Source organism: Pipra filicauda, unplaced genomic scaffold (genome assembly GCF_003945595.2).
Source record: "Pipra filicauda isolate LSUMZ 115617 unplaced genomic scaffold, ASM394559v2 scaffold435_size564288_pilon, whole genome shotgun sequence".
In the NCBI taxonomy this organism is placed as follows: domain Eukaryota; kingdom Metazoa; phylum Chordata; class Aves; order Passeriformes; family Pipridae; genus Pipra; species Pipra filicauda.
Window position 1 is genome coordinate 139,116 of NW_024104571.1, and position 16,493 is coordinate 155,608.

The following is a 16,493-nucleotide window of genomic DNA, read 5'->3' on the forward strand; positions in this document are numbered from 1 at the left end:
AGTCCAAAGTGTGACCGTATTCTCAATAAATGAGGCTTGCTGGAGAATTAATGAACAAGTACAATTAGTAGAACATGTGAACAAACGTGCAATTTTGTTTTGGAACCAGGGAACAGATGCTGCAGATACTCCTCAGAATAACAGAAGCTGTGATGCAGAAGCCGAAAGAAAACCAGCCAAAGGACACATTTGCCCAGAGCATGGCTGGGTTGCTGTTCCGAGTGAGTGAGTGGGGCTGCTTGGTTTGTGTTTCCTCATCAGCAAATTAGCTTTTAGCTAAGTGCTGTTGCACAGTGCTGTGAAACCTGCTCGTATTACTGGGAAGGAGGATTTTTTTCCTGTTTTACAAGTAATTCTTTTGTAAACTGTGCTGAATTCATTTGTCGGACCTGCCTGAAGGGCCACTTGTGTTTTCCCTCAGACCCTCATTGTGGCTTGGATCAGAGCGAACCTGAGCGTTTACATCTCGCGGGAGCTGTGGGATGAGCTGCTCAGCGTCCTGTCCTCCCTGACGGACTGGGAGGAGCTCATCAACGAGTGGGCCAACATCATGGACTCCCTGACAGCAGTGCTGGCCAGGACCGTGTACGGCGTGGAAATGACCAACCTCCCCTTGGACAAGCTCAGTGAGCAGAAGGAGAAAAAGCAGAGGGGGAAAGGTCAGTCTGTGTGCTCGGTGCTTTTTGTATCAAACAACTTAAATATTTCAGTTTAATTTTTAAAATTAATTTAACATTAAATGCTACCTAATCTAGCGTAAGAACCTGTTTAATCAAGTGTGAAGCACTTTGGATTTCTGTATTGTCATCCTTCATTGAGGAGGAGAGGTAGTTGGGGTCAAGAGTAGATAGGTAGCTGTTTGGCAGGTTTGAGTATGTGCTTACAGTCAGTGCTTTCTATGTAGCAGAATTGAAAGGTGGTTTCCTGTGCTACAGAATGTCACAGGCATCTCTGTAAAAATTCCTTTCTGTGTGTTATTAATAAACTTTATTATTTACAGTTTTTTAGCTGCACTTGCATGCCACCTTGAAATTGAGGCACAGAGTTGAAGTACCCATTGGTTTTTATTAATAGTAAAAATTCATCTGTGTTGTTTAAAGTATTAATATTTGTCATGCCTGAGTCCATTCGTCCATCAGCAAAAATACGTGCCAGAGCATCCGGTGCCAGAGAATGTTGTGTTCTTTGTCCTAAGGTGGCATTTTAGAGCCTCAGAAGACAGCAGTAGTGGGAAGATCTTTTTCATTAAGCTGGAAGAGTCATCCTGAAGTCGTGGAGCCGATGAGATTCAGAAGCGCTACAACCTCTGGGGCCCCTGGAGTCGAGAAAGCCCGAAATATTGTTCGTCAGAGAGCGACAGGTTAGACCATAGCTAAGTGCTTTTGTAGCCCTACACTCAGGAACACAAGTTTTATAGCTGCCTTTGAGGTGTGGCTGCTGCCAAAAGCAACTTAATAATTACCTGCACAAACAGGTGTTGTGTGCCTGCATCTGGATGTCTTGACCAGTGGGAGACATGGAGTCAAAATATTTTGGGAATTCGAAATGTAAGCTTTTAGCTACAGGACATTGAATTGCAAGTTAGACTTGTGCATGTTAGGGGTTTCTGTAAAGAAGTACATTGCTATTTTTATCAATTCATAAGAAAGCATATATTACCATCAGTCACGTAACAGATAACACATAGTAATGCAGGTATTTAATAAACAATTTTATCCTTTCATAGTTGCTTTATTTTCTCTCTTTTTCTTACCATGATGAGGTTTTTCTCTCAAAAGGAAAAAGGAAAGCAGGAGAAGGGAGACTGGGGTAAGGCATGCTGGGGGAAGATTGGAGACCCCAGAGATGGACCAGGTCCCTGTTTGTTCAGGCATTTCAGCAGCCTGAACCTGGCCTCTCTTTGTTTCATGGTAGCATCCTCCTGTGTGCCAGTTCACTGGCCTGTGCATCCCAGCTCTCCACAGAAATGCTCAGGAGCTGGAGCTGCCTGGCTGCACAGCTCCCTCCCTGGTTCCCAGCTGGTTGTGGTCCTTACCAGGAGAACTGGAAGGACATTCAGTGTGGTTTGTGGCTCCGGGCTCCGTAACTGAGCCGGAGCCTTCAGCTGGGATCACAGGACACTTCAGCAACAGAGTCAGTTCCTTCTCTAAGTCTGTTTTATTTTCAAACTCAGCAGATCCCAGTGTGTGCTCCAGGGGAGGATTCTCTGCTCTGCTGCTGCATTTCTCCCCTTGATGTCCCACCAGAGCAGTAGGGAAGCGTTGATCCAGGACTTTTCTTAGTTGTGTGTGTTCAAATTAAAAGTACTTCCACACTTGCTGTGATTCAGAAATCCCTGGTTATTGCCATTTCAATGTGAGAGATGCAGTCGCACTTTATTAACTTACATCTTGTGGGGAAAGCTGCTGGATTGTTTTTTTTTTATCCCAAAGCATTGTGTTTGACATTTAGAACCCAAATATTTCATTCCTTTGTCTGACATAATTATTGCTTTATTTTTTCCTGGAAGCTAAGCGAAGCCAGTCTATCAGCAACTGTGTCCATCTTTATGAGGCTTTGCCAGCTACTAAAAGTGTACCTCTTCTGCTTCACACTGTGAGCTCTCTCTTCCCTGGTCTCTCTTACACTTCTTGCTCTCACAGACTGTCAGGTACTGTACTTTAAAGTCATCTTTTATATCAATGTTCTTTATATTTTTAAACTGCTGTCTGTCTGTTCCCTTTCTGTCCAGTTGATTCTTCTCAGTCTGTAGCACTGCAGGCAATACAGCTTTTGTTCATTTTAATATTAAAGATTACCATCAATTGCAATTAGATTTATATTGCCTAGTAACTAAAGTAAAATTTCCCAAATTTCTCTTCCTGGGAGGGATTTCTGACTCCTGAGTCCTACCCGGGGCATTAGCTGCAGTAGCAAGAGAAGGACAGTTTTGTGTGTGGTGCTTTATGGCTCTGTAGGGATTCCTGCTCTGTTTGCTGTGTTTTCCTCTCAAGTTGTCTTGGAGGGGAACACTGAAATTGTTCCAGTTAGTGAATTAGGTTGATTGCTTTATTTGTTTCTGTAAGTAATTTCAAGTCAACAGTGATACTCTAAGGTCAGTAAATACCAGAAGCATTAGCTTTTGTGCCTGTGTCTCTGTGAGATAACTTTCTGAAACACTTGCAACGTTTATTAAGTAGTAAAGCAGTATTTAAACTTGCACACTGCTGGATGGGAACACATTTGATGCCGAGTGTTACTGGTTTCTTTGTTTGATTTTTGTTTGTTTTTTTTTTTCCCCCTAATACCAACAGAAATGCATTTCTGAAAGCACTGTGTTACTCCCTAATCCTAAGAGTTCCTGTTGCTCCTTCCCCAGCATGTCAGATTATTTTCTCATTGAAATTTTCATGCCTCTCTTGTGCATCTGCCTCTAAACTTTGAAACTTCCCTAAGGATATTTTAAAAAACTTAAATTATAACTTGTAAAACTTAGGAATTTTAAATATTTGCAAGGGTGACTGTTTCATAGAGCTTTCTTAGGCAGGGAGGTCACACATGTAGACATGTGTATAATCCTGAGCTCCTGCAAATATTTTGTGTTTTAATTAAATCAACAGAAGTTGAAGAATCTCAACAGCTGGAAAATTCAGAAGGAACAGAAGCTGTGGGCCCGTTTGCAGACCAAGAGCAGCAGCTGACTCGAAGTAGCAGCACTTCAGATATTGCAGATCAGATTCCATCTGATTTTTTCCAAGGTAATTTTGGTAAAATGCAGCAATAGTGCACTTCTGAAGAGAAAGTGTTGAGACTTGTTCAGTCTCATAAATGCTACTCTTATTTATTTTGGTTTCCAGCTCTCCTCTAAAATGGTTTTCATCTTATTTTCTTAGTAAATATGTTGTTGGTATCTTATTGAAAGAACTGTTTTTAATAAGTTCAAGACCAGGACTGCAGGCATGACCTTTTATAAAGCAGGGAGGATAAAAATGAAACCTGAATGTATGCATTTTTGTATATAACTCTTCAACTTTTTTTCACCTGACTTGCATTTAAATTTAGTGTATTTAAGCTGCAAGTCGAGTTCTGTTCCTCTTGTGTAAGTCTGTTATGCTTCTAAAGAATTTTTCAAAACATCTTGTATCCCATATGAATGTTGTATTGCCTCCCTTAGCTCTAAATATGAGACATGTCACTGAAATCTTCATATGATTGCTATGTAGTTTGGTACCACAGATGTGTATAATTCCTGTTTGCTTTCTACAATTTCTAGGTAAAAAGGCTGGAAGTTCTCATAATTCAACTTCAGACTCCAAATCAGTTCAGGAAAACAAGGGACATGCAAAGAAGGAGGATGAAGCTGAGCAAGTAAGGCAAAACAGAAAGCGATTATTGTTTTTCCAGATCAGATACCTTTTAGCATTTAGAAACTCTTGGAAGTGAAAGTGTGAAAAATCATTAATCACATTTCTGGCACAGAGTCTGGAACTGAGCTGTAACTGCTAATTACACTGCTCGGTGTGGGCACTTTGTGTCTCCTGATCTCGTCAGCTGCTTCTGCAGGTTTATGTAGTTCGAGTTTTCTGCAAGACTTCTGTGCTCTTTTAAAATATTAAACGTCAACAAGAAGTTCATAACTTTTAAGATATAAATAATTCATGGCTATTATAGAGCTACAGTACACTGGAATAAATGTTTGATGGTTTAAAGTACTGGGGAAAATGCTTCTCTTCAGTGCAGGTTTATCACCAGCCATGCATGGCAGATGTTTGTGTGAATTGACATTAGGACAGGCAAACTTCTTACATTTTTAATGGCAACTCTTGAATGAGCAGCCAAAACCATAAATGACTCAGGCTGTTCCTCTTTGAAATATGAAAGCTGAAAGATTTTTGGATGCTTTATAAAGTTTTGAATTATTTCAGGTGTGTTGAAAAACATAAGTAAAAGGTCCTGGTTGTTGGTGTGTAAACTGAGGTTAAGAAAGGGAGGATGAAGACTGACATGGAAAGTGTGTTTTCCCAGAGACACTTACAGACAGTCGAGTAGTCTGAATATCCATGAGAATATCTTGACTGAGTTGTAATTAATTCCTAATAACTCTCTGTGTGTCAGATTTGCTAAAATGTGATGTAGTTCTCGAAACTGTAACAGGCTGAGATGACTGTTTTTCTCGGCAGGTGCTAATACGAAGGAGCAGTAGTACAGCTGAATTAGATCTGAAAGCAGACTTTCAGCCACCGCAGGGGAATTACAGAGACAGAGAAAAAAGTGAGTTCCGAGAAACGCAGTATTTCTGTCAAGTGTAGCAGTTGAACTCAACGTGCCAACTGTGGTTGTGGCAGAGGCAGCAGCCACTGTTGTCATGGTGCTGCTGTGGCCCCTGGCCCACGCTGTGCCCTGTGCTGTGCAGGTGAGAGCGTGAGCAGCGACGCGTCCCTGGGCTGCGGGGCCGACGTGGACATCGCGCTGCTGCCCTGGCAGGCGGCCGAGGACGACCCCGACCCCGACCCCGCCGCGGCCGCAGAGCTGTGTGTGGATCCCACTGCCCCGCGCTGGCTGCAGCTCAGCCCCTCGGAGCCTGCCAACCTCACAGGTACTGCACCCACCGGGCTCGGTGCCAGCCTGGCTCTGCGTCGGGAGGGGTTTATATGGCCCGGCTGGCTTACAATAACTGAGTTATATATATTGAGAAATAGAAATAAAAGCCGGGTTTTGACTGAATACATCTCTCAGGGCACATGAATGTGCCATGGAACTGCATTTTGCCTCCCTGCTTGAAAATCCCCTGGAATGTGGACGGTCTGATCTGGAACTGCCCTGCTCTGTGGCACTGTGATATGGAGCCCCTCTGCCTCCCTTTTCTGCCATGTTTTTCTTTGAATCAGGTGCAGCTCAAGCAATGAAAAAGAGACTTGAGGGAGAGAATTGTTTTGAGATGGAAGATGGTTAGAAGGACTGAAGTTCCTGTTTTATTGACCAATTTATGCTTACACTGCATTTCTAATTTGTGGAAATGGAACATTTTACATTTGCAGACAGTAGTGAATTCCTTGCTGATGACTGCAGTATAATTGCTGGTGGAAGCCTTATTGGTTGGCATCCTGATTCTGCTGCTGTGTTATGGAGGAGGATCTTGGGAATTCTTGGAGATGTGAACAAGATACAGTCACCTAAAATCCATGCAAAAGTTTTTGGATACCTTTACGAGCTGTGGTATAAACTTGCAAAGGTATGTGATGCTTACAGGTAAGGCTAGTGACTTCTCTTATATTGTAAAAATTATTAATAAATATTATTAAATACGATTCAGTGTTAGCATCTGGAGCATGAGCATGGCATGGGAGGGTTCTGTCATAAAAGAAACTACTCTTGTTTGGTTTCTAGTCCCTGTACCTAATAGAGCATGATCCTGTCCAGCGACAAGAGAATTTAAATGGTTCACTTAAATGGGGTGAGGAAAGAGTAGCAAAGAAATTAGAAGTATAGAACAGAATACCACAGGTGTTGGTATTTGTGTAAAGGCCCACAGTGTGACCCAAACTGGTAACATTTCCTTTGGCTGGGGAGCAGCACCATAAAAAAGGTTTCCAACTTTGGCTGAAGTAGGAACTCTGTATAGTGCAGGGCATAGTGCCTGAACATAAATATAATAAGATTTAAATGTAATAGTATGATATAGAGAACATTAAAAAGTAAGCTGTCAGTTTTCTTAACACTCTTCCTTTAAAACCCTCAGATAAGGGACAACCTCGCTATCAGTGTGGACAATCAGTCGACTCCCTCTCCTCCCATCCTAATCCCTCCTCTCAGGATATTTGCATCGTGGCTGTTCAAGGTAAGTTAGTTCTAATATTCTCACACGTTTTCTGTGTGTGTTCAGTTGCGTTATTTTCGATGTTTACAGTCACTGCCGGCTAAGACAACAAACGTCCTCCAGAGGCTCTCTGGACCTGAGTGTCTGTTCATAAACACACGGAGCAGACTTGCTTTCTGGAAGAGCCGCGGGAGGGGCAGCTCTGTGTTAGCTGGCTCCCGAGGGGCCAGGGTTAACCCCAGGTGTGTGTGTCTGCAGGCAGCCACGCTGCCCAGCGAGTACAAGGAGGGCAAGCTGCAGGCGTTCCGGCTGCTCTGTGCCATGATGACCCGGCGCCAGGACGTGCTGCCCAACTCCGACTTCCTCGTCCACTTCTACTTCGTGATGCACCTCGGCTTGACCAGCGAGGACCAGGTAAAAAACTTAGTGTTATCGCTCTCAGCATGCCCTTTGGAATGCCCTGTGCCATGGCTTGCAAGGACATCCCCAGAACAAAAACAGAACCGGAATTAATGCTGTCCCCTCCAGACTTTCCCTCTTCAAGGTGACTCCTTCGGGGAGTATTTAGAAGGGTCATCCCAGCTCTCCCGAGCTGGTGCCAAGGGGGCTGAAGGGAGAACTGAGACAGAAGGTTATTGTACCACTGTAACCAAGAGGTGCTCCTGAAACATTCTAATTCTGTGGATAAATGTTGTTTCAGGTTCCTGTGTCCTGGGTTAGCCTAAACTAGTTAGAATAAAGTATTCAGTATGAGGTGAGGAAAATACTTAATCCATTGAGCTGTCAGGTGACTGTTGGGCCACAGAAACAGCTCAATGCTCATAAAAACTGCAAGAAATACTCTTTAGATAAAATAGAAAGTATCTACAAACATTGCCATGGTTTTATTGCTGTAGGAGTGAGAGCAAGGGCTGAAGCTGTGCTGGAAGTGGCAGCAGAGGGCACAGGGACCCTTGGGAAAGCCTGTGAATTATTGCTGGTGCCTTTAGGAAACCAGACAGGTTTGGTTATTTCTGAGATGGAAGAGAGAAAGAATGAATTGTTACCAGACTCTTACCCTTCAGTTGCCCTCCTAAAGTGTTAGTGTGTTTGGAAAATCTTCCTTTTAAATAGATAAGAACTGAAAGGAAAGGTTTTTCTTCTGGAAAATCCCAGGAGCCCCAGCTGCTGCTGCAACTTAGGAAAAAAACACCAGTATCTGCCATTTCTAAAGCACAAACAGGGAAAAATGGAGGTGTAGTGGGAACTCCCCTTTTTGGCACTCTGTGTGTCACCTGAGAGGGACCAACAGCTCATTCCGCTTCCGTCTCACTCCGGTCAGATCCAGCAGAGTCCCCTCAGTCCCTACAAGAGGCTGGTACCACCCGCTGGGGTCTGAGCCCTGACCTGGAACCCCCCCAGCAATAAATGCTCTCCCACCAGCCCCAGCACACTGTGCAGAGGCACAGCCCAAGCCAGAGAAGGGGCAGCAGCAGAGGCAGCCCCGACTCTGCACGTTGCTCCAGGCTTTCCTGGATGTTTTGCTGCTGCTCTTTGTTCTCCCTCCTCGCTGGGGTTTGCTGTGTCGCCTCTTGGTGGCACACTTGACCAAGGTTTGCTCGTGTGTGACTGTCCTTCCCGTTTTGTTTTCCTGAGCTATGGAGCTGGGCGAGGAGTTAACTCGCAGAGCGTTGGAGCAGCCTGTTGGTAGGAAGCAGGACCCTCACACCTGCTCCTGTATTTCCAGGAGGATTGGCACCGAGGTGCTTGCTGGGTGCTGGGACTAGTGGGACCCTGATTTAACAGAGGGCACAGGATTGCTGGAATATGGATCCCAGTATGGTTTCCAGGATTCCAGTTAGTGCAAACCAAAATAAACTTTGGTGCAGATTTTTTTAGCACAGATTGTTTTTGTTTGCTAAGCACAGACATGAATTTCTCACTTTCAAGCAATATGCACAGAAGGAAGGGGAGGAGGCGTCTCATGGAGGAATTTCCCTTCTGTGTGGATCACTGGTGCGACTTTTAGCATTTATGGGGGAAACCGCCGACAGCCCAGCTCCAGGAAGTCACCTTGACTACTTCAGAACAGCTTCTTAGGTGGCTACATAATTAAAAATATTACAGTCAGAAACCTCTTTGACCTGAATACGATTTTCAGTATTTTGGTTTGCATCAGAAGTGGCTTTTAAAATATATTTCTCTTTTCACTCCTCGCTTAAAGACATAAATGTAGGAGATTTCTGCTGTATTGTGTAGCTTTTGGTGTTGAGAGAAAAACAAAATAATGCATTTTTGAGTGTGTTATAAATGAATGCAATGTTTTTCCCAGCAAGTGCAGCCTAACTTTGCAGCCTGGTCTCATGGGGTGCAGAAAAGAGCAGTGTGAGGGTGTATTTTAGAGGAGGCTCCCGTGGCACTCTGAGTTCAGGACATAGCAATTAGCTCAGCAGAGGAGACGGTGGGGTAATGAGCTGCAGCTAATTTGTCCATGTGGAAGCGTCTAACAACAAACACCTCTGGAGAAGTGAACAATTCCTTGCAAGAATTGCATCACCTTTCCAGGTGGGAGAAGCCATTGCATCATTTTGAACCCCAGTCTGGAGCTGGGATTGCCTCCAGCCAGGGAGGGGCCCAAGGTCAGGGGGCAAGGGACCATCTGCGGGTGGTGCTTCCCTCCTGCCCTGCTCCACACAGGCACTGCTCTGCTGCTGGAGGGAGCCACGGGCTTTTCCTGGGTTTTGATGAATGAAGCTCACTGAGGTTCACAACCTCCCTTCCCTGACCTCCAGCACGAAGGAAACAGTTTGGATGTTCACTGCCACATTTGGGGTTAGTGGCAGTTGTTTACCTACAGCTGTTTCAGTTCCTCAGGATTACTGAAAATCAGGAAATATTTCTGGGATGTGGTTTTTAGGGATACCAAGGGATAACCTGTTGCAGTTTGGGTAGGCGTAGCTGCCTTCTGCTGCCAGGTGAGCCTGATGGCTGGAAAATTCCCATTTCGGGGACTGCTATCCGTGTCTTTTGATTCGGACAGTAGGTACGGCTTTTTAGATTAACCCAAAATCTAACACTGCAATGCACAAATTTCACAAATACCTGAACTGGAAAAGGAAATGTATTTTATTATTGCTCTTTTATTATTGCTACTGGCTGCTTACTGTAGCAGTAGTTTTTGCTTCATTTACCTGAAAAAGTCCCTTAGCATCTCCTTGCTCCATAGCTTCCTCCTTTTTGCTGAAGAACCAAAGGACCAAAACACAATCCCAGAAAGCTACGAGCACTACTCAGCCCCCTTCTCAGAAAAGCAGCTGTTGAGATAATTGTGATTCCTCAGGTCTGGTCCTTCTAGCACTTAAATCATCCTCTGAGGTTGCTGGGGGTTTTCTCCTTGGAATCCTGTGGGTTTTTGTGATGCCACCTTGTTTCTGTCCAAGTTTCCACTCTCAGTCTGAGAGGAGAGCGCAGTGCAGGGGAGGTGCTACCTCTGCAAAAGAGGCAGCAGGTTTGCAATGCCTTTTCAGCTTTCAGACCCTCAGCTGTTCAGTGTCATTTCTTTAGTGCCACCCTACTGTGAGGGTGAGCATCACTTACTGTGCCTGGTGTCCCCTGTCACCAGCACCGAGGGGTCTCCCAGTGCTCAGAGGTGACCTGCAAGGTGAGTAAACGGGTCAGTTGTCACCCTGACTTCGGAAGTGAGTTTTAACAAGTGACTTTAATAAATGTACAGTCACACTTACTTGCCAGAGCATCTTTGGAATAGGATGCTTACGTGTTTAAGGAACATAATAAAATGTAGAGAGTTCAGAGATTCTCTGTGGCGAGGACAACAAACAGCCAGGGAAGGAGACACTGCGGTGGCTTTTTCAGTTCAGTGATGTGAAGGGCAGAACAAACTTTAAATATGGAAGCAGAGAAACCCAGCCCAACGGAGCTGGCAGATGTCCTGGGTGATTAAATGTCAGCACATGCAGCAGGCCTGCTCAGAGCCCAGCCTGGCTGCAGCCAGGGCACTTAACAGCTTTGTTTGTAGCTCCATTCCTTTTAGTAGTGAAAGGATGACGTGGATGAAATGCTCTGTCAATAGAGATGGTGATGTGCTAGTGGACGTTATGTGTCTATAAGCCTCTTTATTTGTTTAAAATGCCCTGTTGGTAATTATGGAAAGGAAGCTGCAGCAGCTCTGTATAAGCTCATGTAGAAACACTGACTGGAGCTGTTGGTGTGGGAAATGGCTAATTTATAATAGGAAGCATTTTTCAGTAGAGCTGCTAGTGGAGAAGCTATATTAATTATTGTTTGTATTAACATTGATCTGACTTTTAATAAAGAAGTATTTGTGGGCTTTCTGTACAGTTGTTACTCGGCAGTCAGGAGCAGTGTACAGCCTGTAGGCTGTCACTGGGACCTGTAATAGCCTTCTAAAGGTACAATAAATAAGTACCTTTGCTTTTGTCCCCCACGGAATGGGTACTTCTTGCCCGGGTTTCTGCCTTATGGTGTTGCACACAAGGACCCTTAGTTGTACAGAAACCATAAAGCTGTTTAGGTTCTTTCCCAGGCTGCCATTTAAAAGGAAATAATCTTAATATAGTCTATTAAGGCTTAGATTCCCCTATTTTAGCTTCTTGAGACTTCTTTCCAATGGCTACCATGATTTTCTCCCTCTTTTAATCTCCCCTTACCTCATTTTCTGTAGAAAATTTGCCAGTGTGCCCCCATTATGTGCTTTGAGTGCTTTGAAAAAGTGTTAACAGACAGCATGTTTCCAGTAGGGACAAACAAAAGTCCAAATGCCAGGATCTCACAGGAACTCTCACATCCCCCTCTGCTCACCCAGAGCAGGGGAAGTGGGACGTGCTGGAGAAAATAGCTGGAAGATTGACTGAAAGCAGGGAGGAGCCAGGTCATGGCAATTGTGGGAGCTGTGTGCTCCAGAATGATTTTGGTAGTTTCTGTTTATTTTGCTTTAATACATTTGCCCTTTCTAAATTGCTTCCATCCCACTCGAATTCCTGTTTTGTAGTCAGTGTTCTGTCTGTGGGACAGTTTGGAGCAGTCCTGCCACAGGCATTTGGGAGAGATCCGTGTGGGGACGCAAAGTCATCTCCACGTTGCAGGCGGTGCCCTGGCCTTGGCACCCACACCTCTGTCCCTGTCTCCAGGGAGCGCTCAGGAATTGCTCTCTTAGTGGGCAAGAACCAAAATATTGCTTTCAGTCCTTAATGGTTGCCTCAGTTGTAGCAAGTGCAGCTTGTCTGGAGGTCAGGTGTTAACTGACACCTTGGAATGGAGTTTTCTGATGAGCTCATCCTGGGTTTCCTGAGGTTGTCAAATTTACTTGTTAAATTTTTATTGGAACTTAATTTTTGACGAGTTAACTCTTGCCTAAAATGTAACGGTAGGTAGGAAAACTTGGAGTAAGTAAATGGAAGTATTTGTTCCTTTAAAGTAAGAAAGGAAAAGGGAGGACTTACCACTTAAGTCTTTTGTAAATTAATAATCTTTCCCGTGCTGTAAATCTCAGCCGCTAATGAGGTGTCTCTCAGTGAGGAACAGAGTGAACTTTCAGTGCAAAATCCATGTTGTTCCTGTTGAGAGACAATTGGAAACGTGAGGAAGGCAGCTGGCAGGCTATTTGGTTACACCTGTAATCTGCAAAAGCTTGAACAAAAATTAGGTGAAGAATATTTCTGCAATTGACCTTTCAGTGAACTTGCATAAATTTATTTTGCTTACTCAGTGGATGTTTATGACCTTATAATTTGGATTACTAGATTAACCTATACTGAAATATGATGCCATTTATAGGGTTAATGCATTTGAGGAGGATATGCATGTGATTGCCCCTTCCTCTCCCCCTCTCCCCAGCTTTAACACTACAGAGCATCATTTTGAATTGAAATAGTCCATAATGGTCCTTTTTTTCACTTTTCTTTAACAACATGAACACTAAATTATAGCTGTGCAATTATGTAAACAATGGAAATGCTTCCAGAATGAATACTTCCTTTTAAATTTTCATTTTGTGTAATTGCTGAAAGGTTCGGAGCCATAATAAACCAAAATGATTTTACACATTTATCGTTCTAAAGGTCAATTATGAAAGAAGTAAAGAAACAACACTGTGCAGAATGAGTAAACCAATTTCCATGGCCATCACCATATGTTTTTCTTATGGCTTGTGTTTTCCAGTTGCTGTGTACATAGCATTCAATTAAAGTGATTCATTGACTAGGCTGGAGCTGCTGCCCAGAGTTTACATTTCCAGACCCGCGCTCGGGAGGGAAGGAAGCGCCTGGGCTCTGTTTGGATTACCTGATTTTGCAGTATCACTGATAGCACAGATGTTCTCGCTCCCTCGCCTTCTCACAAGCCTCACTCTGCTGATAAGCTCCCAAAGCTACTGAATTACTGCCTGAAATCCTGTTTTATTGTGAGCTGGGTCGTGCAGGGAAGTGTGCAGATTGGGAAAGGGGGGAAAACCTGGCGGGATTGCCTGTGAGGTCCGTCCTGGCGTGGTTCTGTCCATTTGCTGTGCAGTCACATCCAGCAGAAGGCCAGTTCCATAGCCAGGATATATTCTGCCTTGTCTTAGCTTAAGTGAAGTCACTCAGACCATCTGAGTGCACACTGGAATGCCTGAGATGAACCATAGCAGTGGGAACAGCCCGGCAGAGTGGGTCGGTCCAGGCCCTGTGTGCATATCACAGCATGCAGCCCATGCTGGGAATTCAAAGGGAAACTAAGGATTGGTTCAGTAGCTTTTCAAAGTAAAATTTTCAAAGGTTTCTTACTGTAGAAAATGATTTTTTTTTTCCCCCCTAGTAGTAGTGTATCCCATAACCAGCAAGTAGATCCCTACAGGCCCATTCCTCCAGCATTTAGGAATGTGTGTGTAGTCTCAGCATTCATATATTAAGGTAGCAGTTGCGTGATTCCATCTTTCTGCTCATTTTGGAAGTGTTCCGTGCAGGGCCCGGGGTGCAGGGGCTCTGCCCGTTGCTGTGTGTGACAGATGGGAGCGATGGGCTGAGGACAGGAGTTAATGCAGTTGTTGGGAGCAGGTCCCGGTGCTTCCTGGCCAGGTTATCCCGGGCTGCTTTATCGTGGCACATGTCAACAGACGTGTGCTCCCATCTGCTGCCCGAGATTAGGACCAGCCTGAGCCGTACCTGGCCCTGCTGGGCAGGTGTGGCTGTGCCGACCAGCCCCGTGTGCTAATCAGGCCCTTAATTAGAAAAAGGTGGGTCCTTTGTTCTGCTCCGACTGTGAGTTTACCACCCGCTTTATGAGCTGCTGCATCCATCTGCTCTGCATTCTCTGTGTTTGCATTGACCCATATTGACTTAAAAAGTATCAAAGGAAGTGATTAAAACTAGTTTAAACATTAACTCGGGTAGCATTTTAGCTTATTCAGGAAAGTGAAAGCATTATCTGCTACTATGTTTAAAACTAATACTATTTATTTAAAATATATAGCAGTTATTTCATCAGATGTTGGTGTTAAAAACACTTAGTGGAACACTAAATAGGGGATGTGCAGATGTTTAGCGGGGCTTTGATAAAATAGTGGTGATCTTAAAGCATCTCTTCATGTAGAGAAAATTGGGTTTATCAGCTTTAGCTTCTGCTGTAGAAATTGAGCACATGGACACATTCTGGGACTCCAAGTTCAGGCCTTCTTTAGCACATCATAAAACCATAAGGGTGGACGTGGAAAAATTCCTTTGTAACCTTCCTTCAAAATTTTAGTGAGTGAAAAATAATTTTCTACTCAGCATAGAAATAGCTTGATCTAACTCTTCAGCAAATACAGTGTTGCAGGTAAGGATTATATAGATTTTATGCCTAATTTTAAACCTGCTGAAAGCTTGCGGCAAGAAAATCTTAACTCAAATGCAGGAACTTTGCCCTGATTTGGAGAGACTACGAAGTCTTGAAACGTGGAAGGATTGAGATTGAAGTGCTTATCCTCGCCCATGCTCTGTGTCACAGGGATGAGCAGAGCTGGGGGTGCTGGTCTGTTCCTTCAGGGCACAGGCAGCATGTGTTGGCGTCCGCTTGTGTTCTTGTGGCACAGAATTTTGAGTGAAGCAATTTAGGAACTCACTCCTTTGGAGTGCTGCAATACCTCATCTTAAATCCATTAAAGGTTTGGATGTTTTGAATCCAAAGACTTACTTAGCAGAATGGTTGTGCTTAGGCACACAGAGAGACATGGGTGTGTGGGTTGGGTTTTTAACAGGAATTTAAGAGTAGAAACCTTAACCAAAACACCCAGTGCACTTTTGCTACTCCATGCATCTGGTGATAGTTACATGACAGTCAGTTTGCACAAAGAACCGTGGGGCTCTGTGAGTTTGCACCTTGACTAGCGTGGGACTGGTGAACCTCAAAGTTAAATCTTCTCAAACTCTCCCTTTTGCTTTTGGGCTCCTTCTGTGGGTTATTTTTGTTTTGGCTTATTTCTTCTCACACAGGTAACTTCTCTTGCAGGATATCCTGAACACCGTCATAAAGCACTGCCCACCCTGGTTTTTCTTCCTGGGCCTGCCTGGGTTCACGATGCTGATCGGGGACTTCGTGGCGGCGGCGGCGAGGGTGCTGCGCGCGGACACGCTGGAGGTAACGCGCTCATCGCTGCCACAGGCGGGCTCCTGGGGCCATGGCACGGCAGCTGGTGTGGGACATGGTGGCACAGGCTGCCCCCCTGCTATTGCAAAGGTGTTTCATCAAAAGGCCAAGGTGTGAGGAACCCTCTCCTGGCTGCTGTTGCAGCAGTGCTTTTTCCCTCAGCCCTCAGAGTCTGATCAACCTGGTGGTTGATCCAAAGTTTAAAGTGCTAATAAGAAATGAATACTCAACTTTCCATGGAAAAAAACAAACCAAAACATCACCTTCCATTTCTCCTACGAGCGTAAAACTGGGTGTTCCTTGTATTTTCAATATTGCATAGTAGTTAATGTGTTTCTACCTCATGCCATGGTGCTTTCAATGGTTTTACCGAAGTAGGGCTCTCTCTGCACATTGGTATCATCTGTGCAGTCAGGATGAGTGCACTGTGCACTTTGTGTCACAGCATCACGAATAGCAGTGCTGGATTAGTGCTTCAGCCTCTCACTCAGCTTTTCTTAGGTGGTTCTGTACTTCCAGTTAATACCAAATGGCTGATTGTTGTGTTGGGTAATGACAGAGGAAGTGTTAAAAATGTAGAATGTGCTTAGGAGCAGGGCCAGATGCCTGCTGGAGGAGCAGCTCAGCCTCACAAAGAGAGCAGGGCAGCACAGCAGCAAAAAGCACGGGCAGGAAGGTGTGTATTAGTCACTGCTTTCATACAGCTGTTGCTGGGGCTGTAAAAGAAAAGGTCCTGGGACACTTCAGTGCTGCACTGTGAATCCAGCACTCTGAGTATGGCAGTGCATCCTGACCTCAGAGCTGATGGCATCTACATGTGTGAAGGTTTTTCTAATTAATATTTCTCTTTACTTGCCCTCATTAGGCTCCCCGTTCTGAAGCTCACACCATCCTTGGTGCTCTCGTGTGCTTTCCAAATACCTACCAAGAAATCCCACGGTTGGGGCCCATTTCAGAAGCCAGTGAGATCAGCACAGGAACTGCAGATGTGAAGGTAAAGCCCCATTTCATTGTAAATCCTTAGGTAACCTATCCTATTTTTATTATTCAGTTACTTAATTCTTACTGTGAGTTTTTT

At 44.4% G+C, this 16,493-nt stretch overlaps 1 protein-coding gene across 6 annotated transcripts in view; it reads left to right on the plus strand.

Annotated features, from left to right (window-relative positions):
• Positions 1 to 16,493, plus strand: part of RALGAPA2 (Ral GTPase activating protein catalytic subunit alpha 2) — a 97,300-nt gene that overhangs the window by 25,622 nt on the left and 55,185 nt on the right. For 4 of the 6 annotated variants that reach the window (XM_039385781.1, XM_027724199.2, XM_039385783.1 and 1 more), the window contains 13 exons: positions 110 to 221; positions 422 to 659; positions 1,196 to 1,360; positions 2,510 to 2,650; positions 3,600 to 3,737; positions 4,253 to 4,347; positions 5,160 to 5,250; positions 5,393 to 5,575; positions 6,018 to 6,211; positions 6,719 to 6,817; positions 7,055 to 7,210; positions 15,278 to 15,406; positions 16,281 to 16,409. In XM_039385781.1, coding sequence (XP_039241715.1) covers positions 110 to 221; positions 422 to 659; positions 1,196 to 1,360; positions 2,510 to 2,650; positions 3,600 to 3,737; positions 4,253 to 4,347; positions 5,160 to 5,250; positions 5,393 to 5,575; positions 6,018 to 6,211; positions 6,719 to 6,817; positions 7,055 to 7,210; positions 15,278 to 15,406; positions 16,281 to 16,409 — 1,870 coding nt within the window. The remainder of the gene's footprint in view (positions 1 to 109; positions 222 to 421; positions 660 to 1,195; positions 1,361 to 2,509; positions 2,651 to 3,599; positions 3,738 to 4,252; positions 4,348 to 5,159; positions 5,251 to 5,392; positions 5,576 to 6,017; positions 6,212 to 6,718; positions 6,818 to 7,054; positions 7,211 to 15,277; positions 15,407 to 16,280; positions 16,410 to 16,493) is intronic. The other 2 variants (XM_039385782.1, XM_027724200.2) reach the window with 1 other exon arrangement.